Genomic DNA, 16482 nt, shown 5'->3' with positions numbered 1-16482 from the left:
TTAATTATGCTAAAATACACATAACATAAAATTTACCAGTCTTTAAGCACCGAGTTCAGTACACTTCGTAGTGTAAAGTACCTTCACACTATTGGGAAGCCTACTTGTTTATGTTTAATATCTATAAAGTATTCCATTGTATGTATGTATGTAAACCTAAATGATGCACTATTAGTTGCCACTCTCCATGAGCTCTTAAAAACGAGAAGGCTTAATAAATTTCTTGGCCTTTTAAAATAAGAATTTTCTTAGAGATGAAGCCTAAAGGCTCTTCTGGTGGGCAAAGCTCTTTGGGAAAGTGGCAAGGGAGGCAGTGTAGCATTTAAGTGCTTTCTCTGGGCATTCCTTGAAATGGAGCCAGAGGAAACACTTCCTTGCCAATGGAGCTTGTCCCTGTGAACCATGGTTTTGAAAAGGATCTTGATATGGAGGCAGACAGGAAGTAGGTTCTACATTCCAAATAAAACAGCCTTTGGACTCTGGGAGGTAGGCACTTCCTCATATCCAAAATGAAAGATAAAATGATGGGTAGCAGAGGATCATGAAAATCCTATTGATCTATGTACAGATAGAGTTAAATTTCAGTATTTTCAAGATTTTTTATTGAAATCACAACAAAGAGGAAAACAATTTATTTTAAAATTTATAAGTGACAAAATGCTTACATATCTGTAAGAAAATCAGAACAAACCTAGTCAAGATGATTTCTAAATGCCAGTTTTCTATTGTTTGGGGTCATTATAAGCCATTATTGGCAATTCAGTTTTATTTAGAAATGTTGCTGCATTATTGCTTTTTATTGAGGTTTCTGAAAGGATGAAAATGTTAAAGTAACTTATTAGTTTAAATTTCCAAACCAGTAAATGTGTGGTCTACATGTCAAATAAAGCTAAAACATATCTGGACAAAACTACTCTTGGCCTTTAACATTTCTAAGCATAAATTTGTAAGTGTGTAAAACATCTCTTTATTTGCAGCAGTGAAGATATTGGATGCAGCAACCAAATGGAAAGAAATATTGTAAATCACAGCACTTCAAAGATATCATGGTAAATTAAACCCAAATATTACTTTATATCCAGGATTTGCTTCCATTTCAGACAAGCTACCAAATCTGCAATCATTTGGCAACTAGTCTTTATATTTAAAGTGAATTTAAACCAAAAAGTGTCTATGTAGTCTGTTTGTCTGAGCCCTTCAGTGGGCCTGAATTGACGATTTGTGGGTTACCGTTTTCCTCACACTGCTTTCTCCTAGCCATCGTCCATGACACACTCTGGTGACAGCATAGGCATTAATACACCCGGCTCCAGATCTCTAGCGGGGGGGGGGGGGGGAAGCAACCTGGAAATGAATAACTCTTCCCTCTGAAAAGCCCTATACACAGCCTGATTTTTTTTAGCTTTATACTATAGCCATCCCTAAAAGAATCTTCATGTATTTCATGAGTGACTGTTGCTTCACTTTCCCGATTGCAAAAAGAAAAGCTTAACAGTTGAAATTTAAAAGAAGGGTGAAATTTGATACTGTACTACTAAGAATATGGATTGTTGCTTGCTGAGTTTTTACGTTCATGTTGTTTCTCAACACCTCTTAAGGGGGTTCCCTGAGTCAAGTTCATCTGAAGAAGAGGACAACCTGGATGATTACGAGTGAGTATTTAAAGTTCCCTGTGTTCTCTAAAACTAGACATAGATGTTTCTATTTTGTTCCTCCAAAAAAAAAACCTCATTAAAACAGATGGCTCAAATGGGAAAAGGACCAAGAGAATGAAGGGGGGAGGAGAGAGGAGGAGACAAAAAAGAATTAAGATGTGTTACTTACGTGTACCGACTCCCCACGAGGAATGTAATCATTATGTGCTGCAAACACGGACAAATAAACCCAAATGGTGCAGGCTTTCCCAGGTGGCCGTATTTATGGGGGTAAACTCATGTGAGGTTCTGAGCCAATCTATCTAAGTGGCAGGTGGCAATGAGCTGGCTTATTACCAATGATGATATTTTCCCCAATCTGGTCTATGTAAATTGGCTGCACAAGTTCATTAGTTTTGGTATTTACCCAGTGGGGCCTTAGTTTCACTTTATCTTCATAGATTTAGCATATGATGTTTCTGCTCATTATTTATTCCTTCTCATCGGGGTACTGTTTGAAATTTTTTTAAATATAGAGTTAGATTTGAGGGGAAGTTAAGCGTGACAGCATTTATGTTGAGAAATTCCTACCTTAGGGATTTCTACCTAGTCATTTAGTACCCAAATTGGGATACTTTGGAGCATGGGCATCCAACCTTTTGGCTTGTATGGGCCACATTGAGTGAAGAAGCTTTGTCTTGGGCTGCATACAACATATAAAATATGTAATATAGTTAACATATATAAGCAGCAAAAGTTCTTATTTGTATATTTAAACTTATTAAATTATTTTATGAAATAACACAGTAAGCCCAAGTTTAATAATTTCATAAGAAAAATATATATTTGCTTAAAAATAATAAGCCCCTGTCTTCACAGGCACACCCAAATGAAGGTAGATTGCAATACTATTATTGGTGATTGCTGTGTTTTACTTGCTAAGTCACACACGTGCATGTGAGGTTTGATTCATGCAGGTTTCCATTCAACTGTATATGGCAGGCACAGTCCATACTAGAGTACCATGCAATTGAGTCAGGAAAAATCATACAATATTATTTAAAGCTTGTAATCTTATGTGGCCACATTACTAGCCATCCAATGGCTGCATGTGGCCTATGCAGGACATGCCTGCTTTGGAGAGAGAAAATTGCACTGGACAGCTGGGCTGTTCTGGGCGAATAAAGATGTGTGGTCACCCTAATTATACTGAGTCTGGTTGTTCTAAGTAGTCATTAGGGTTTGTTTGTTTTTTTCCCAAAATCTAGGGTTCTGTCATTCCACAAATAAGGATATGTTGCCAGGGATTTAGCTCAGTGGTTCTGGTGCCTGCCTCACAAACACAAGGTCCAGAGTTCGATCCCCAGAACCAAAAAAAAAAGATATGTTATTGTCTTCTGGGAGTAATAGAGCATATTGCACTTTTCAGACACTTGATGCCCTAAAGGTATAAAATTCAGTTGGACACTAGGAATATACATATTACTAGTTCTGTTGAGCAGTCAGGCTTAGAAACCCATGATGTAAGGCAATGCCTCATTTTACAGTTTAAAAAGTTGAATGTCAAGTTGTTAATTATCAAAAATAATTAATTCACAAATATGATTTTTTTGGAATTTTTTTCCTGTTGCAGCTGGTTTGCAGGTAACATCTCCAGGTCACAGTCTGAGCAGTTACTGAGACAAAAGGTAAATCGTGTCTTCCTTTAAATAATTTCTGAGAGTTTCTGTCTTACTTTTTTTTCCTGTGGTAGCGAAACCAGGGCCTCACGTATACTAGGCCAGCACTCTACCACTGAGCTACACCCCCAGCCCAAAGATTTCTTCCCATCACTGGGTCCAGAGGTTAATGCAATTCTTAAAGAAACATTATTGGTAATTATGCAGTCAAAGCATCGTAGTGTTTGTTGTTCAAGCTTTGGGTTACCAGGCCCTTGATGTCTAACTACTTCTTCTGTTTCCATTATCTGTTACTGGGTAATGAACCACCCCAAACTTAGTAGCTTAAAATGACATTTTGATTTATGGGTCAGCTGACATTTGACTTAGGCTCACTCCTGTGGCTGCATTTGGCCAGTGCTTTGACTGGGGGGCTGGGCTTGGCTGAGGCCGCCAACTGGAGTGCCACTCTGTGTGCCTAGCTGGGACTTCGTCCTCCCATTAGTCATAGCAAGTCACATGGTCCAACACAGAACCAACGTAGGAGGAGACTGCAAAGACCATTAATTAAAGAGATGATTTATTTTGTTTTTGTTAATTTTCACAGTACTGGGGGTGGAACACAGGACCTTGTACATGCTGGTGAAGCTCTCTGCCACTGAGCTCCAACTCCAACTCAAAAGAGATGACTTATTATGGGGTCACTACTCATTAGCACCTAAACCAGAGTACAGAAGATGTAATAGGGAATAAATTTATCTGATATTATTAGGAACTGCTATGGAATTACAAATAGGAAACTCTTTTGATCTATAAAATGATACTTTGATATAGTTCTACCAAGTAGTTAACTTGAATACACCAGTTGTTTTTTTGAGAAATGCTCATGAGAACATGGTGAATTCACTTGCTATTTTGTCACACCTGTGGCTTGTTATCTGTTCCTTCTGAAGCAGGGCCTGCTTGAAATTAGTGCAAAGAGTAAAAAAAATAAGGACAAGTTGAGAGTAGAACTTCATTTATTTATGCTGCATATTTGGTTTCCTAAAGTCTTCCAAAGACAGGATATGGTGATATGTGGTTCTAAATTTTATTTCTTGAACACAGAAACATCATGCTTGGGCTGAGGATGTAGCTCAGTGGCACAGCACCTGCCTGGCAAGTGTGAGGCCCTCAGTTCGATTTCCAGTACCAATGGAAAGGAAGGAAGGAAGGAAGGAAGGAAGAAAGAAAGAAAGAAAGAAAGAAAGAAAGAAAGAAAGAAAGAAAGAAAGAAAGAAAGAAAGAAAGAAAGAAAGATCAGGCTCGCATAAGTACAACAGAAAATTACTGAAAAGAGTTCAACTTGATAAGAACAGTTGAAACACACAGAATAAATGTATAAAGATATTGAGTGGGCTGGGGATGCAGCTCAGTAGTGCAGTGGTTGCCTAGCAGGTGTAAGACACTGAGTTTGATTCCCAGCACGGAAGGCAGGCAGCCAGCAAGGCGGGCAGGTAGGAAGGGGAAGGGAGGGAATGGAAGAGAAAGGAGAAAAGGAAGTGAGGAGAGGGAAAGAAAGGAAAGAAAGCAAGAAGCAAGGAAGGAAAGAAGAAAGGAGGGCGAGAGGAAAGGAAGAGAGATATTGCATGGGAAAAGGAGGAAAGCTAAAGTGAAACTCCTTCTGTGCCAGCTGTTGGATAACTTGTGCTCTCAGTGACATTTAAAGTGGATCTAAAAGATTTTCTTTTCCTAATGCTGTATGTGAAAAATCTTTTGCAAGAATAATGAAAATGATCCTTCCTTTCAGGGAAAAGAAGGTGCATTTATGGTTAGGAATTCCAGCCAAGTGGGAATGTACACAGTGTCCTTATTTAGTAAGGCTGTGAAGTAAGTACAGTGTGCATTTCTTTTATTCTTCTATGTATTTTCTTTGAGTATGTTGTTCACTTCATTGCATTTTGAGATAAGACAACTTGTTTAAATTCTGGAGTTTTGGATCAAAGTATTTCCGTGGAGTGTGACCCTGTGTAGTTGCCTTTTTGCCTCCTACTTTTAAGAGGCTGTTTCCTGAGTAATTCTCTCCTGCCCTCTCTAACAATGGCAGAGTATACACTCCTTGGTGAACATTTATTAGAAGACTCATGGGTGAGTTCCTTTGAATCGGGCCTACACCTAGAAAGAGAGAAAACTAGCAATGGAGCCTGTAGATTCTCACCCCTAGCCACCTGCTGAGGTGAGACATCTACTGCAGTGCCCAGTTTCAGTTAACTGTTCCACGGAGGAGGAGTCAGCAGAAGGCTGAATCAGTGTAGTTGTGTGTCTGCATAGTTCTTTCCAGGATGCTGTCCTCTGTAGTGAAGACTGCTAGTTTGCACTTGATCTTAGCCAAAAGTCCAAGAAGCAATAAGAGTGCTAGTTTGAAGTCAAACTTCTAGATCCAAATCTTGGCTCTACCATTTCAGAACTTTATGACACTGAACAAATGTCTCAAACTCTGTGCCTAACTACTTCATGTTAAAGGGAAAGATAATAATGATCATTGTGTTCTGTGGATGAAGTGAGTTAATATATATATTGGATAAGAACAGTACCTGGCACACAGTAAGCACTGAATAAACCAATAGCAATTCTTATTGTTGTTCTTGCTGCTGGGAAAAGAGTAGTTCTACCTACGCCACTCCCTGCACTCTGACCACTTAGGCATATAAGACACCCCTCAGTCATCTCATGAAAGTCATCATTTCCAACATCAGGATCCACTTCCAGAGTTTTGTAAGCCACTTTCCCATTGGTCATTACTTCTTTCGCTCCTTGAAATCATCCTCTAAAGGAAATAGGGAAGCTGCTTTTCATCTGCACCATTTTACAGAAGAAATGATGGAGGTTCAGAGGGACCTTATAACGACCCGCCTTTAAAACTAGTAAGTGTGTGACTTGAAGATGGGCCACCAAGAACTAGATCATATTCTTTGATCCACATGCTTGTGTCTACACAGAAACCCTCACTGTTTTAGAATGGGAACTTGGCCAAATCTTGATTAAGACCATTTTTTAAAATTCTATATCTGTGACCCATTTTTTTTGTATTAAATTCTTTTATTGGTACATTGTAGGTATACAACACAATTACATTTCTCATTGGGAATTGTACCTTTACATAATGCATCTTGGTTCTTATTTTTTCCCCATTCCTAGCCCTCCTTCACGCCCTCCACCCTTCCCTATTTACAAAGACTTTATTTCCATTTCTCATCATTTTTTCCTTTCCCTTCTTTCCTTTCCCCTGCACCTCCCACTACCCCTACCCCTTTGGACCTTTTCTCCCTATTTTACATTATCGATTATTCATTCTAATCGTTGGTACATTTTAGGTATACAATATAATGACATTCATCATTGGAAATTTGCACCTTTACATTATCTCTCTTGGTTCTTACTTTTCACCCTTGCCCAGCCCTCCCTTCAACCCCTCCATTCCTCCCTATTTACAAAGATTTTGTTCCTATTTTTCTATTTTCTCATATTAATCCCATTCCCTTCTATCCTTTCCCCTAGCCCTCCCACTTCCTTCCCCTTTGCCCCTTCCTATTTCAGTGACCCTTTTTTAACAGCTGAATTGAATGGCTCTCTCCCTTGATAATTTCCCCATGTGCCCTTTCCCACAGTGCTATGTACTTATAATAATGAAGTAATGAAAAAGGTATTTTATTTTCAGCATCTTTTTACAAAGTATCTACCTCCAACTTGAGATAATAGGGTGTGGCCGGAGTGGTCAGATGGCATTTTCCAAAACCAGAAGCCATGTCCCCCAGGGCGGCACGTGAACGCTGGCTAAAACAAAATCACTAAGAACTGAACAAGGCTCTGGTCACTGACTATCAAAACCTCACTGGGCCGGGGATTTAGCCCAGTGGTTCTGGCGCCTGCCGCGCAAGCACCAAGTCCCGAGTTCGATCCGTGGTACCAAAAAAAAGAACAACAACAACAAAAAAAACCTCAGTGGCTCACTGGCCCTACAGTTTCAGCCAAATGTGACACCAGATGTCCCCCTCCTCAAATTTCTCGACTCCTGACACATTTTTTGAAGGTGGTTAGGCAAACAAATTAGAAAACAGATAATCACAGGAAAATAATCCCAATCCGTGAATACAGAAGCCCCCTTTTATGACATCTCATCAGTGGACTTGAGTGAATTTCATACTGAGCCCAAGAACAGATTAGACATTTGCAACAAAGAGAAGCATCCTATCTTTTTTATGATTTCAGTCCTAACTAGGTTTGTATCAAGGCAGCAACAAGTCTAACTGCTTCTGGTGTGGCCAGCATAGTGTGTACATGTACACACACATGGGCTCTCTCTCTCTCTCTCTCTCTCTCTCTCTCTCTATATATATATATATATATATGTATGTATGTATGTATGTATACCAGAACAGGTAGCTAGGTAGCTGGCAAGTAGTAGAACTGACTCAAAGTCAAGTTCTCGACCACAATACCATACTCTAAAGTCTAAGGCAGGCAGATATATTATTCCTGATTAGCCCAAATAATGTACATCAGTTTACTATGATTTTTCTAAAAGTGGAGGAGAAGGAGAAGAAGAGGTACATGTTCATGTGAGGAATTAAAGGCCATCCCTACCCACCTGCATGTGCCATTCCCAAAAGTCTCTCACCCATGCTCTGGGGTGAGAACCCCCACAGACTAAACACCTTTGCCTCCCACATTTTTATCTCCTTTATTATTCTCAAAGAGGATTTATGTTCAAAAATGATCCTGAAGAACCACAAGCCACTCAATCATCAAAGAAAGATTCCATTTTCATACTTACTATGGGAAGAGCAGTCCGGAAATTGGAATTTTATCGATCATGAATTTTGCATATGCACAAATGAATAGATATATTGAATTCAGAGAGGCATGGTTTCCATACTTTCTTCCATAATTTCTGACTGTCATGGATATCTCCAGAAAAACACCAGATATCAAGACTGAGACATCCTCCCTGAGTCCCCTCTTCAAAATTTACAAATGCATCCAAAATAATTATTTAACCAAGTCCCAACTGATTTTTAAAAGTATTCTAACATTATTTTTTCTTACCAGTGATAAAAAGGGGACGGTCAAACATTACCATGTGCATACAAATGCTAAAAACAAACTATACCTGGCAGAAAACTACTGTTTTGATTCTATTCCAAAGCTTATTCACTATCATCAACACAATTCAGCAGGTAAGTTATTTCAGTTTTTCTTTTATTGGTCCTTGTTCAACATATCAATTTTCTTGGATATGACTGATTCTCCTAATATTCTTGATTATATAGGGAACCACGAAATTAGGAAAAAATGTTCTCAAGCCCTTTGCCTGCTCCAATTTTCAACTTATGCTTCTTGAAATATAACATGATACTTTCCATATTGATAAAAACAATAAGTTGAGTGACTTGAAGAAATTTTCTTTATAAAAATATTTGTAAGAGCCAGGCATGGTGACTCATGCCTGTAATCCCAGCACCTGTGACCCTGAGGCAGGAGGATCACCTCCAGTTTGAGGCTAGCCTCAAAAAAAATTCTAGGTTTTTTCCTGCTATAGAAGCAAATGGATTGTAAAATTCAAATATTATGGAGACATGTACCATTGGACAGATAACTTCATTGAACATGTTAGTGTCAATTATGTCAGATTTTTTGATATTAATACATTTTTGTATATATAAATATAGATTATATATGTATAAACATTACATTTTTATAAAGATAAGATCATTCTCCACACATATTATCCACATTGTTTTCTTTACTCAACATGCCTTGAAGATCTTTTCATGCAAATTTGTAATAACTTACTTTGTTCTTTTTAACAGATTACCACTCCACCATCTTCCAGAAGTCCATAGAATGCTGTTGTAGAGTTGACCCATAATTTATTCACCCTTCCCTCTATTGGTTAGCAATTGGATCATGTCCAATATTTTCACATTAAAATGGCTGCTTCATTGCACATTGCTGCCCACAAAATTCTGCACACCCATTAGAGTGTTTCCATAGCTAATTCTTAGAAGTGGGATTTCCGAAACAAGGTTAGAAATATTGAAAGTTTAGAAAATGCCAAATACTTTTCAAAAATGTACAAACCCACTAACAACAATTTCTCTCATCTTCACCAACACTGGGCACTGTTATTCATTTAAAGTTTTGACTAATTTACTGGTAAGTATATAAAAATCCCCTCTGTATTCTAGAATAGTAACTGCGTAAAGGCCCAACAGTAATAAGCCATTGTCTCATCATCAAATTTGTGCCACTCCATCTGACTCAGTTGCATGCACAGAGGTGAATTGGGCTGACTTTGGGCTTTCATTTGGTTCTTACTTGTATTTTGCCTTGTCCAAATTTCCTCTATTGTTTATTTTAACCTGTGGCACCTCAAGTGTACCTTTTGTAAAAGATATTGCATCCCCAATTGAATGATTCCACTCCTAGAGGATGCACGGGAAACTTCATAGGGTATAGGAAGAAAATATTAGAATGTTTATTTAGCATTATATTTTTAAAATCTCGTGGTCTTAAATTTTCTATTTATTAGTGTATTTATGATTCACACAATATATCATTGCAACAGTAGCTGTACGTATTTCGGAGAAATGTGTTAGCTTTTAGTTTATTTGTTATTTTTGCTGATTAAAATTACAACATTTTTTAAAGTTTGAAGAACTCTCATATGAAAAAACCACCTAGAAGAAGGAAGAGGAAGGTACATGTGTGATAATTTCCATGATTTGGAAAACATGCCACATTTAAAGAAAGATTCATTTACTTTTTTGAGGGAGTGTTTCAAGGCACTATAAAAAATATGAATTTATTTTTGTACCAGGGATCAAACTCGGGACCTTGCACTTGTGAGGCAGGCAGTAGAACCACTGAGCTAAATCCCCGGCCCCCAAATATATGATTATTTTAATCCAGCTTTCCCCTAAATCTCTGTAAACAATTAAAATGATTTGACCTCAATAAATGTAATACACTATATTAATAGAGTCAAGGACGAAAACCATATGATCATCTCAATAGATGCAGAAAAGGCATTTGACAAAATCCAACACCCATTCATGATAAAAACCCTACAGAAAATTGGAATAGAAGGTCTTTATCTCAACCTGATTAAGGCTATCTATGAAAAACCAATAGCCAACATCATACTAAATGGTCAAAAACTGAAAACTTTCACACTAAAATCAGGAACAAGACAAGGATGCCCACTATCACCACTCCTGTTCAATATATCTCTGGAAACATTAGCCACAGCAATTAGAAAAGAGAGAGAAATAAAAGGAATAAAGATAGGAAAGGAAGAAGTTAAACTCTCATTATTTGCTGATGATATGATACTTTACATAGAAGACCCAAAAAACTCTACCAAAAGACTTCTAGACTTAATTGACAGATTCAGTAGAGTAGCTGGATATAAGGTCAACAATCAAAAAACAATAGCCTTCTTACACACAAATAGACTCATTGAGAGAGAAATTAGGGAAACAATTCCTTTTACAATAGCATCCAAAAAAATTAAATATCTAGGAATCAATCTAACAAAGGAAGCAAAAGACCTCTACACTGAAAACTACAGCACCCTGAAAAAGGAGATCGAGGAGGATATAAGAAAATGGAAAGACATCCCTTGTTCCTGGTTAGGAAGAATCAATATAGTGAAAATGGCCATACTTCCAAAACTGCTATATAGATTTAATGCAATGCTGATTGAAATTCCAACAATATACTTCACAGAGCTAGAGAAAACAATCCAAAAATTCATTTGGAACCAGAAGAGACCTAGAATAGCAAAAGCAATTCTGGGCAACAGAGACATGGCTGGGGGTATCACAATACCCAACTTGAAGCTATACTACAAAGCTACTGTGATAAAAACAGCATGGTACTGGCAAAGAAACAGACCTGAGGATCAGTGGAATAGAATAGAAGATGCAGAGACAACTTCAGACATACGCAGCCACCTCATCTTTGACAAAGGAGCCAACCACTCTCATTGGAGGAAAGATAGCCTATTTAATAAATGGTGTTGGAAAAACCGGATTTCAACCTATCAGAGATTAAAACTAGACCCATATCTATCACCATGCACTAAACTAAGATCTAAGTGGATTAAAGATCTAAATATTAAGACAGAAACACTAAACTTGCTGAAAGAGAAGTTAGGTGGAACTCTTGAAGACATTGGCATAGGAAAAGACTTTATGAACAAAACCTCAGTAGCACGGGAACTAGCAGAAAGAATCAGCAACTGGGATTTCATCTTATTAAAAAGCTTCTGCACTGCAAGAGAAACCACCAACAGAGCTAAGAGACAACCTACAATGTGGGAAAAAATTTTAGCAGCTGTAACTCAGATGAAGGGCTACTATCTACAATATATAAAGAACTGAAAAAAATCAAATCCCCCTAAATTCAAAGACCCAATTCAAAAATAGGCATCTGAAATGAACAAACATTTCTCAGACAAGGAAGTAAAAGCAGCAAACAAATATATGAAAAAATGTTCAACATCACTGGTCATTCGAGAGATGCAGATGAAAACAACACTGAGATTCCACCTCACCCCACAAAGAATGGCTGCTATCAATAAATCAACCAATAACAAATGCTGGCGAGGGTGTGGAGAGAAAGGAACCCTTCTCCATTGTTGGTGGGAGTGCAGACTGGTGCAACCACTATGGAAATCAGTGTGGAAATACCTCAAAGAACTAGGACTGCAGATCCCATTTGACCCAGCTATTCCCCTGCTGGGTATTTTCCCAAAATAATTAAAAGAATCATACCACAGAGATATATGTGCACCCATGTTTATTGTGGCACAGTTTGTAATAGCTAAAACTTGGAAACAGCCCAAGTGCCCATCAACTGGAAACTGGATAAAGAAGATGTGGGTTTTTTTATAAAATGGAGTACTACTCAGCCGTAAAGAACGAGAAACTAGAGTCATTTATAGCTAAATGGATGCATATTGAGGCCATACTCTTAAGTGAAATAAATAAGACACACTTGTAAATACCGAATAGTTTCTCCAGTGTGAGAAACTGAGTGTAAATAAGGACTAAAAAGATTAATAACTAATAATTGATACTTTGAAATAGGAAAAGGTCCAAGGGGTAGGGGTGGTGGGAGGAAATGGGGAAAGGAAAGAATGGGAAGGAAAGATTATGAGAAAAGAAAAAAAAAATGGAAACGAAGTATGTAAATAGGGAAGGTTGGAGGGATGAAGGGCGCACAGGTAATGGGGAAAAAATAAGAACCAAGATACATCATGTACAGGTACAAGCACCCAAAGATAAATGTAAATGTATTGTATACCTAAAATGTACCAATAAAAGAATTTAAGCAAAAATAAATAAATAAATAAAATGATTTGACCATTAAATGAGATTTAGTAATAGGTTTAATTTTTAATCAGATGTTTTCTTTTTATTTTATATCCTTCTGTATGGTTTGAAATTTATATATATATATATGACTATAAAGAGATAACAAAATAAAAATGGGAAATTTAATGTAAGAGATTCAAGCAACAAATTCTATGATAATTTTTAAAACCACATAAAATGATTTACTCTCAACTTTTGCTTTGAATTGAGCTACTTAGTCAAGTCATAAAAATCAATACAACTACAGCATGAAGATTGTCAGAATGGATTCTCTGTCTGCAACATAAAAGCCTGAGCTCTGCCTTTTCAGCCTCTCTGGAGAGAAAATAGCTCTGAACCAATTCTATGCAATGTGATATGATAAGATGCAATGATGTAATGACACAATGCTGATTTCATTGCAGGGATGATCACACGGCTCCGCCATCCTGTGTCCACCAAGACCAACAAGGTCCCAGTCTCCGTGTCCCTGGGAAGTGGTATGGACACACCTTTGGGCTCTTAAATGCCACTTCCCACCACTCGGGGTTTAAATATATCTGGTTAACTAATGATAAAAGGGATGCAAGACAGGAAGTGAGTCCCTGCTCATATTGTACCAGGGAAGGCTTCAGCCCTAATGTATTTATTCATTTTCATAAAAATATTCTGCCCACCTAATCTAAACCTGTATTTTCACCAGCATTACTAGAAAGACTGTCAAATTTCCCCTTTTATTAGATCCTATCATTAGTCTATAGCACCCCATCACTCATCCTTTCTTTTCCTTAGTCTGTGCCTGCTCAGTGGAGTCAGTCCTCAACGTTGTGTGTTTAGGAAAATCACATCCACCTGAATCATAGTCTCATTTGTTTTATAAGAGAGTCTTGCAATAGTTTACCAACCTAAGGGCATCAAGCACATTTTGACACTGACTCTCTCCAGCAGGGCTCTAGCTGGCAAAGAGCTTTAATCTGAGCCTTCTTGTCCATAACTGCAGCTGCTTTGTAAACAGGTTTTCCTGGGTGGTATTATATAGACCACGTAGTTAAAGATTTTTGAACTTATCAAGCTAAAATAAAAAGGTTTGTTCTTCATATTGTCAGAAAACCTCTTTGGGGAGGAAATCACTTGGGAAGCTGGTGGCCTCCAATCTTTCTCTGCTCATCCTCAAGACTGTCTATCCTGCCTCATTAGGAATCTGGGAACTGAGAAGAGAAGAGATTGCCCTGTTGAAGGAGCTGGGAAGGGGCCAGTTTGGAGTGGTCCAGCTGGGCAAGTGGAAGGGGCAGTATGATGTTGCCGTTAAGATGATCAAGGAAGGCTCCATGTCGGAAGATGAATTCTTTCAGGAGGCCCAGACCATGATGTAAGTTTCTCCTGAGGAGCGGTGGTTTGGATCCCGCCATGGGAGGGCATTAGCACTAGTAGGCCTGTCGCTACCATGTGCAAGGCCTAGAGCAAGGGTCCACATGTCATAGATATTTATAGCTATATTAATATAAATTATACAAAATGTGATTGAAAACCACAGTGAATATTCAAATTTTTAAAAATTTTATAGTAAAAAACATATTGCCAGGCCAGGGATTTAGCTCAGTGGCACCACACCTGCCTCACAAGCACAAGGTCCTGAGTTCGATCCCCAGTACCGCAAACACACACAGACACACACACACAGACACACACACACACATACACACACAGACACACACACAGACACACACACACACTGCCATGAGTCCCCCTCAAAATACTCCCCCTCACTTCAAACACACTTATCTCATCGTTCTTGCCACTTTCTGAAGCAGTTCTGGGAGTCCTCTTTCTTGAGTGTCTTTAGTTGTACTGCTGTGACTGCCTCAATGTCCTGAATCAATTAAAAATGTTTCCGTTTGGACTGGGGATTTAGCTCAGTGGTGCTGCCGCCTGCCTCACAAGCGCAAGGTCCCACATTCGATCTCTGGTACCAAAAAAAAAAGAAAAGGCTCCCTTTCATGGTCATTTTGACTTTGGAGAAGAGCCAGAAGTCACATGGTGCCAGATCTCGTGAATAAGGTGGATGAGAACACTGTCACGTTTTCACAACCCTGCCTTTCAATTTGATGGCACTGACCAGCGGCATTCACCAGACTTTTGATGACACCTCATAAAGCTATGAAAATAAAGTTCCAGAATTTCTTCAGAAAGTAGCAAAAATGATGGCAAACATGTGTTCAGAGACATGGGATGTACTCTGAGAGTCATTAATGGAAATATATCTTTTACTATAATAATTTTTGGGGGGTACCGGGGATCGAACTTGCGACCTTGCAATTGCGTGGCAGGCGCCAGAACCACTGAGCTAAATCCCCAGCCCTAAAATAATTTTTTTTTAATTTAAACATTCACTGTATATTTTGATCACCCCTTTTATTTATATTTAGAAATTATATGCTGAGCTAACTGTTAAGTAAGACCAGTTCTATGTTCCTACTTTTACAAGTACTGTATACCTTCATAACAACCATAAAAGCCATGCTCACATTTAAAATTCTCAGCTCTCTATAGAGAAACCAGCCTCTGGCCTATGGTCCTCTGAACTCTACTCTTGCCCTTTCTTCTTCCAGCCACAGCTTTGTCCCATGCTAGGAAGGCCTTATTGACTATGTGTAGACACAGAATTCAGTACATCCAGCTCCACACCTCTTACAAACAGCTAGCTATTAGCTAATGATCTTGGCTGGGGTAGCATGGTCACCTTTAAGGAGACACACCCAAAAGGGGTCTGGAACAGAGGGTTCCAGAGTTTTGTTACCCCTAGCAGGCTGAGAAAAGGATGCATAGGCTCGGAGCAGGAATAACCCCTGGGCACTGTGGCCGTTTACCCTGTGGGAGGTGCATGATGGGAGAAGGGAGAGAGGGGGCTGTTACCTAGAGTGAAGGCAGTACTGAAAACTAATACTCTACCAACAATATCCTTTTGCTTTTCCTTCTTGGTACCTTCAACCCAGTCTAGAGAAAATCTCGTGCTCAGCCTACTTCCTTCTCACCTTTGTTCATGGGTCTCAATTCAAAACTCTCTCTCTCTCTCTCTCTCTCTCCCCTATATAATTCACTCTGTTCTTTTCATCATGGTGAATGAGACTTTGTAGGTTTGCCTGGGACTTTCTTGGATTTGGCACTGAAAATGCTACATCCTTGGAAGCCTCTCAGTTCCAGGCAAATCAGCACAGCTGGGCATTCTACATTTAGGGAACCAAACAATACAGTATGAAAAACTTTGGTGCTGAGTATGGTGGCACATGCCTGTAATCCCAGCACGTTGGAAGGTTGAGGCAGGAGGATTGCAAGTTTGAACCCAGCCTGGATGCCTTAACAACAACCAAGATCCTGTCTCAAAATAAAAAATAAAAAAGGACTGGGGATGTAGCTCAGTATGAAGGTCCTGGGTTCAATCCTTAGAGACAAACAAACAAATAAAAAACCAAAGGAAAAAAAAAGAAAAACTAAACTAAACAGTGTTGCAGTGGGGCTTTTGTCAGAGATTACTGAAATCACAAATCCTAACCTACTTCAGAGTGAAAGTACTTTAAAACTTTTTTCTTAAACACTTACCCAGTGTCCAGGTGCATTTCTCTAAGCACTTCAGAAAGAGCAACTCGTTCAATTCTCATAAGAATTTTGTGAGGGAAGGCCAGGGATTTAGTTCAGTGGTTCTGCCACCTGCCTCGAAAGCACAAGGTCCTGAGTTCGATCCCCAGTACCAAAAAAAAAAAAAAAAAAGAATTTTGTGAGGGAGATACCATT

General features: G+C 38.7%; 1 protein-coding gene across 8 annotated transcripts in view; it reads left to right on the top strand.

Moving 5' to 3' along the window:
* The window catches only part of Bmx (BMX non-receptor tyrosine kinase), an 80969-nt gene that overhangs the window by 54463 nt on the left and 10024 nt on the right, over positions 1-16482 (top strand). For 6 of the 8 annotated variants that reach the window (XM_087193710.1, XM_021245312.2, XM_004866092.3 and 3 more), the window contains 7 exons: positions 978-1049; positions 1599-1652; positions 3268-3322; positions 5082-5161; positions 8381-8508; positions 13119-13193; positions 13891-14062. In XM_087193710.1, the coding sequence (XP_087049836.1) occupies positions 978-1049; positions 1599-1652; positions 3268-3322; positions 5082-5161; positions 8381-8508; positions 13119-13193; positions 13891-14062 (636 nt within the window). The remainder of the gene's footprint in view (positions 1-977; positions 1050-1598; positions 1653-3267; positions 3323-5081; positions 5162-8380; positions 8509-13118; positions 13194-13890; positions 14063-16482) is intronic. The other 2 variants (XM_087193708.1, XM_087193712.1) reach the window with 1 other exon arrangement.

The sequence above is a fragment of the Heterocephalus glaber genome, unplaced genomic scaffold (genome assembly GCF_053883595.1).
Source record: "Heterocephalus glaber isolate CG9 unplaced genomic scaffold, H.glaber_assembly_v1.0 deba00001594, whole genome shotgun sequence".
In the NCBI taxonomy this organism is placed as follows: domain Eukaryota; kingdom Metazoa; phylum Chordata; class Mammalia; order Rodentia; family Bathyergidae; genus Heterocephalus; species Heterocephalus glaber.
The sequence above is the reverse complement of the archived record's forward strand: the minus strand, read 5'-3'. Positions and strand labels throughout refer to the sequence as shown.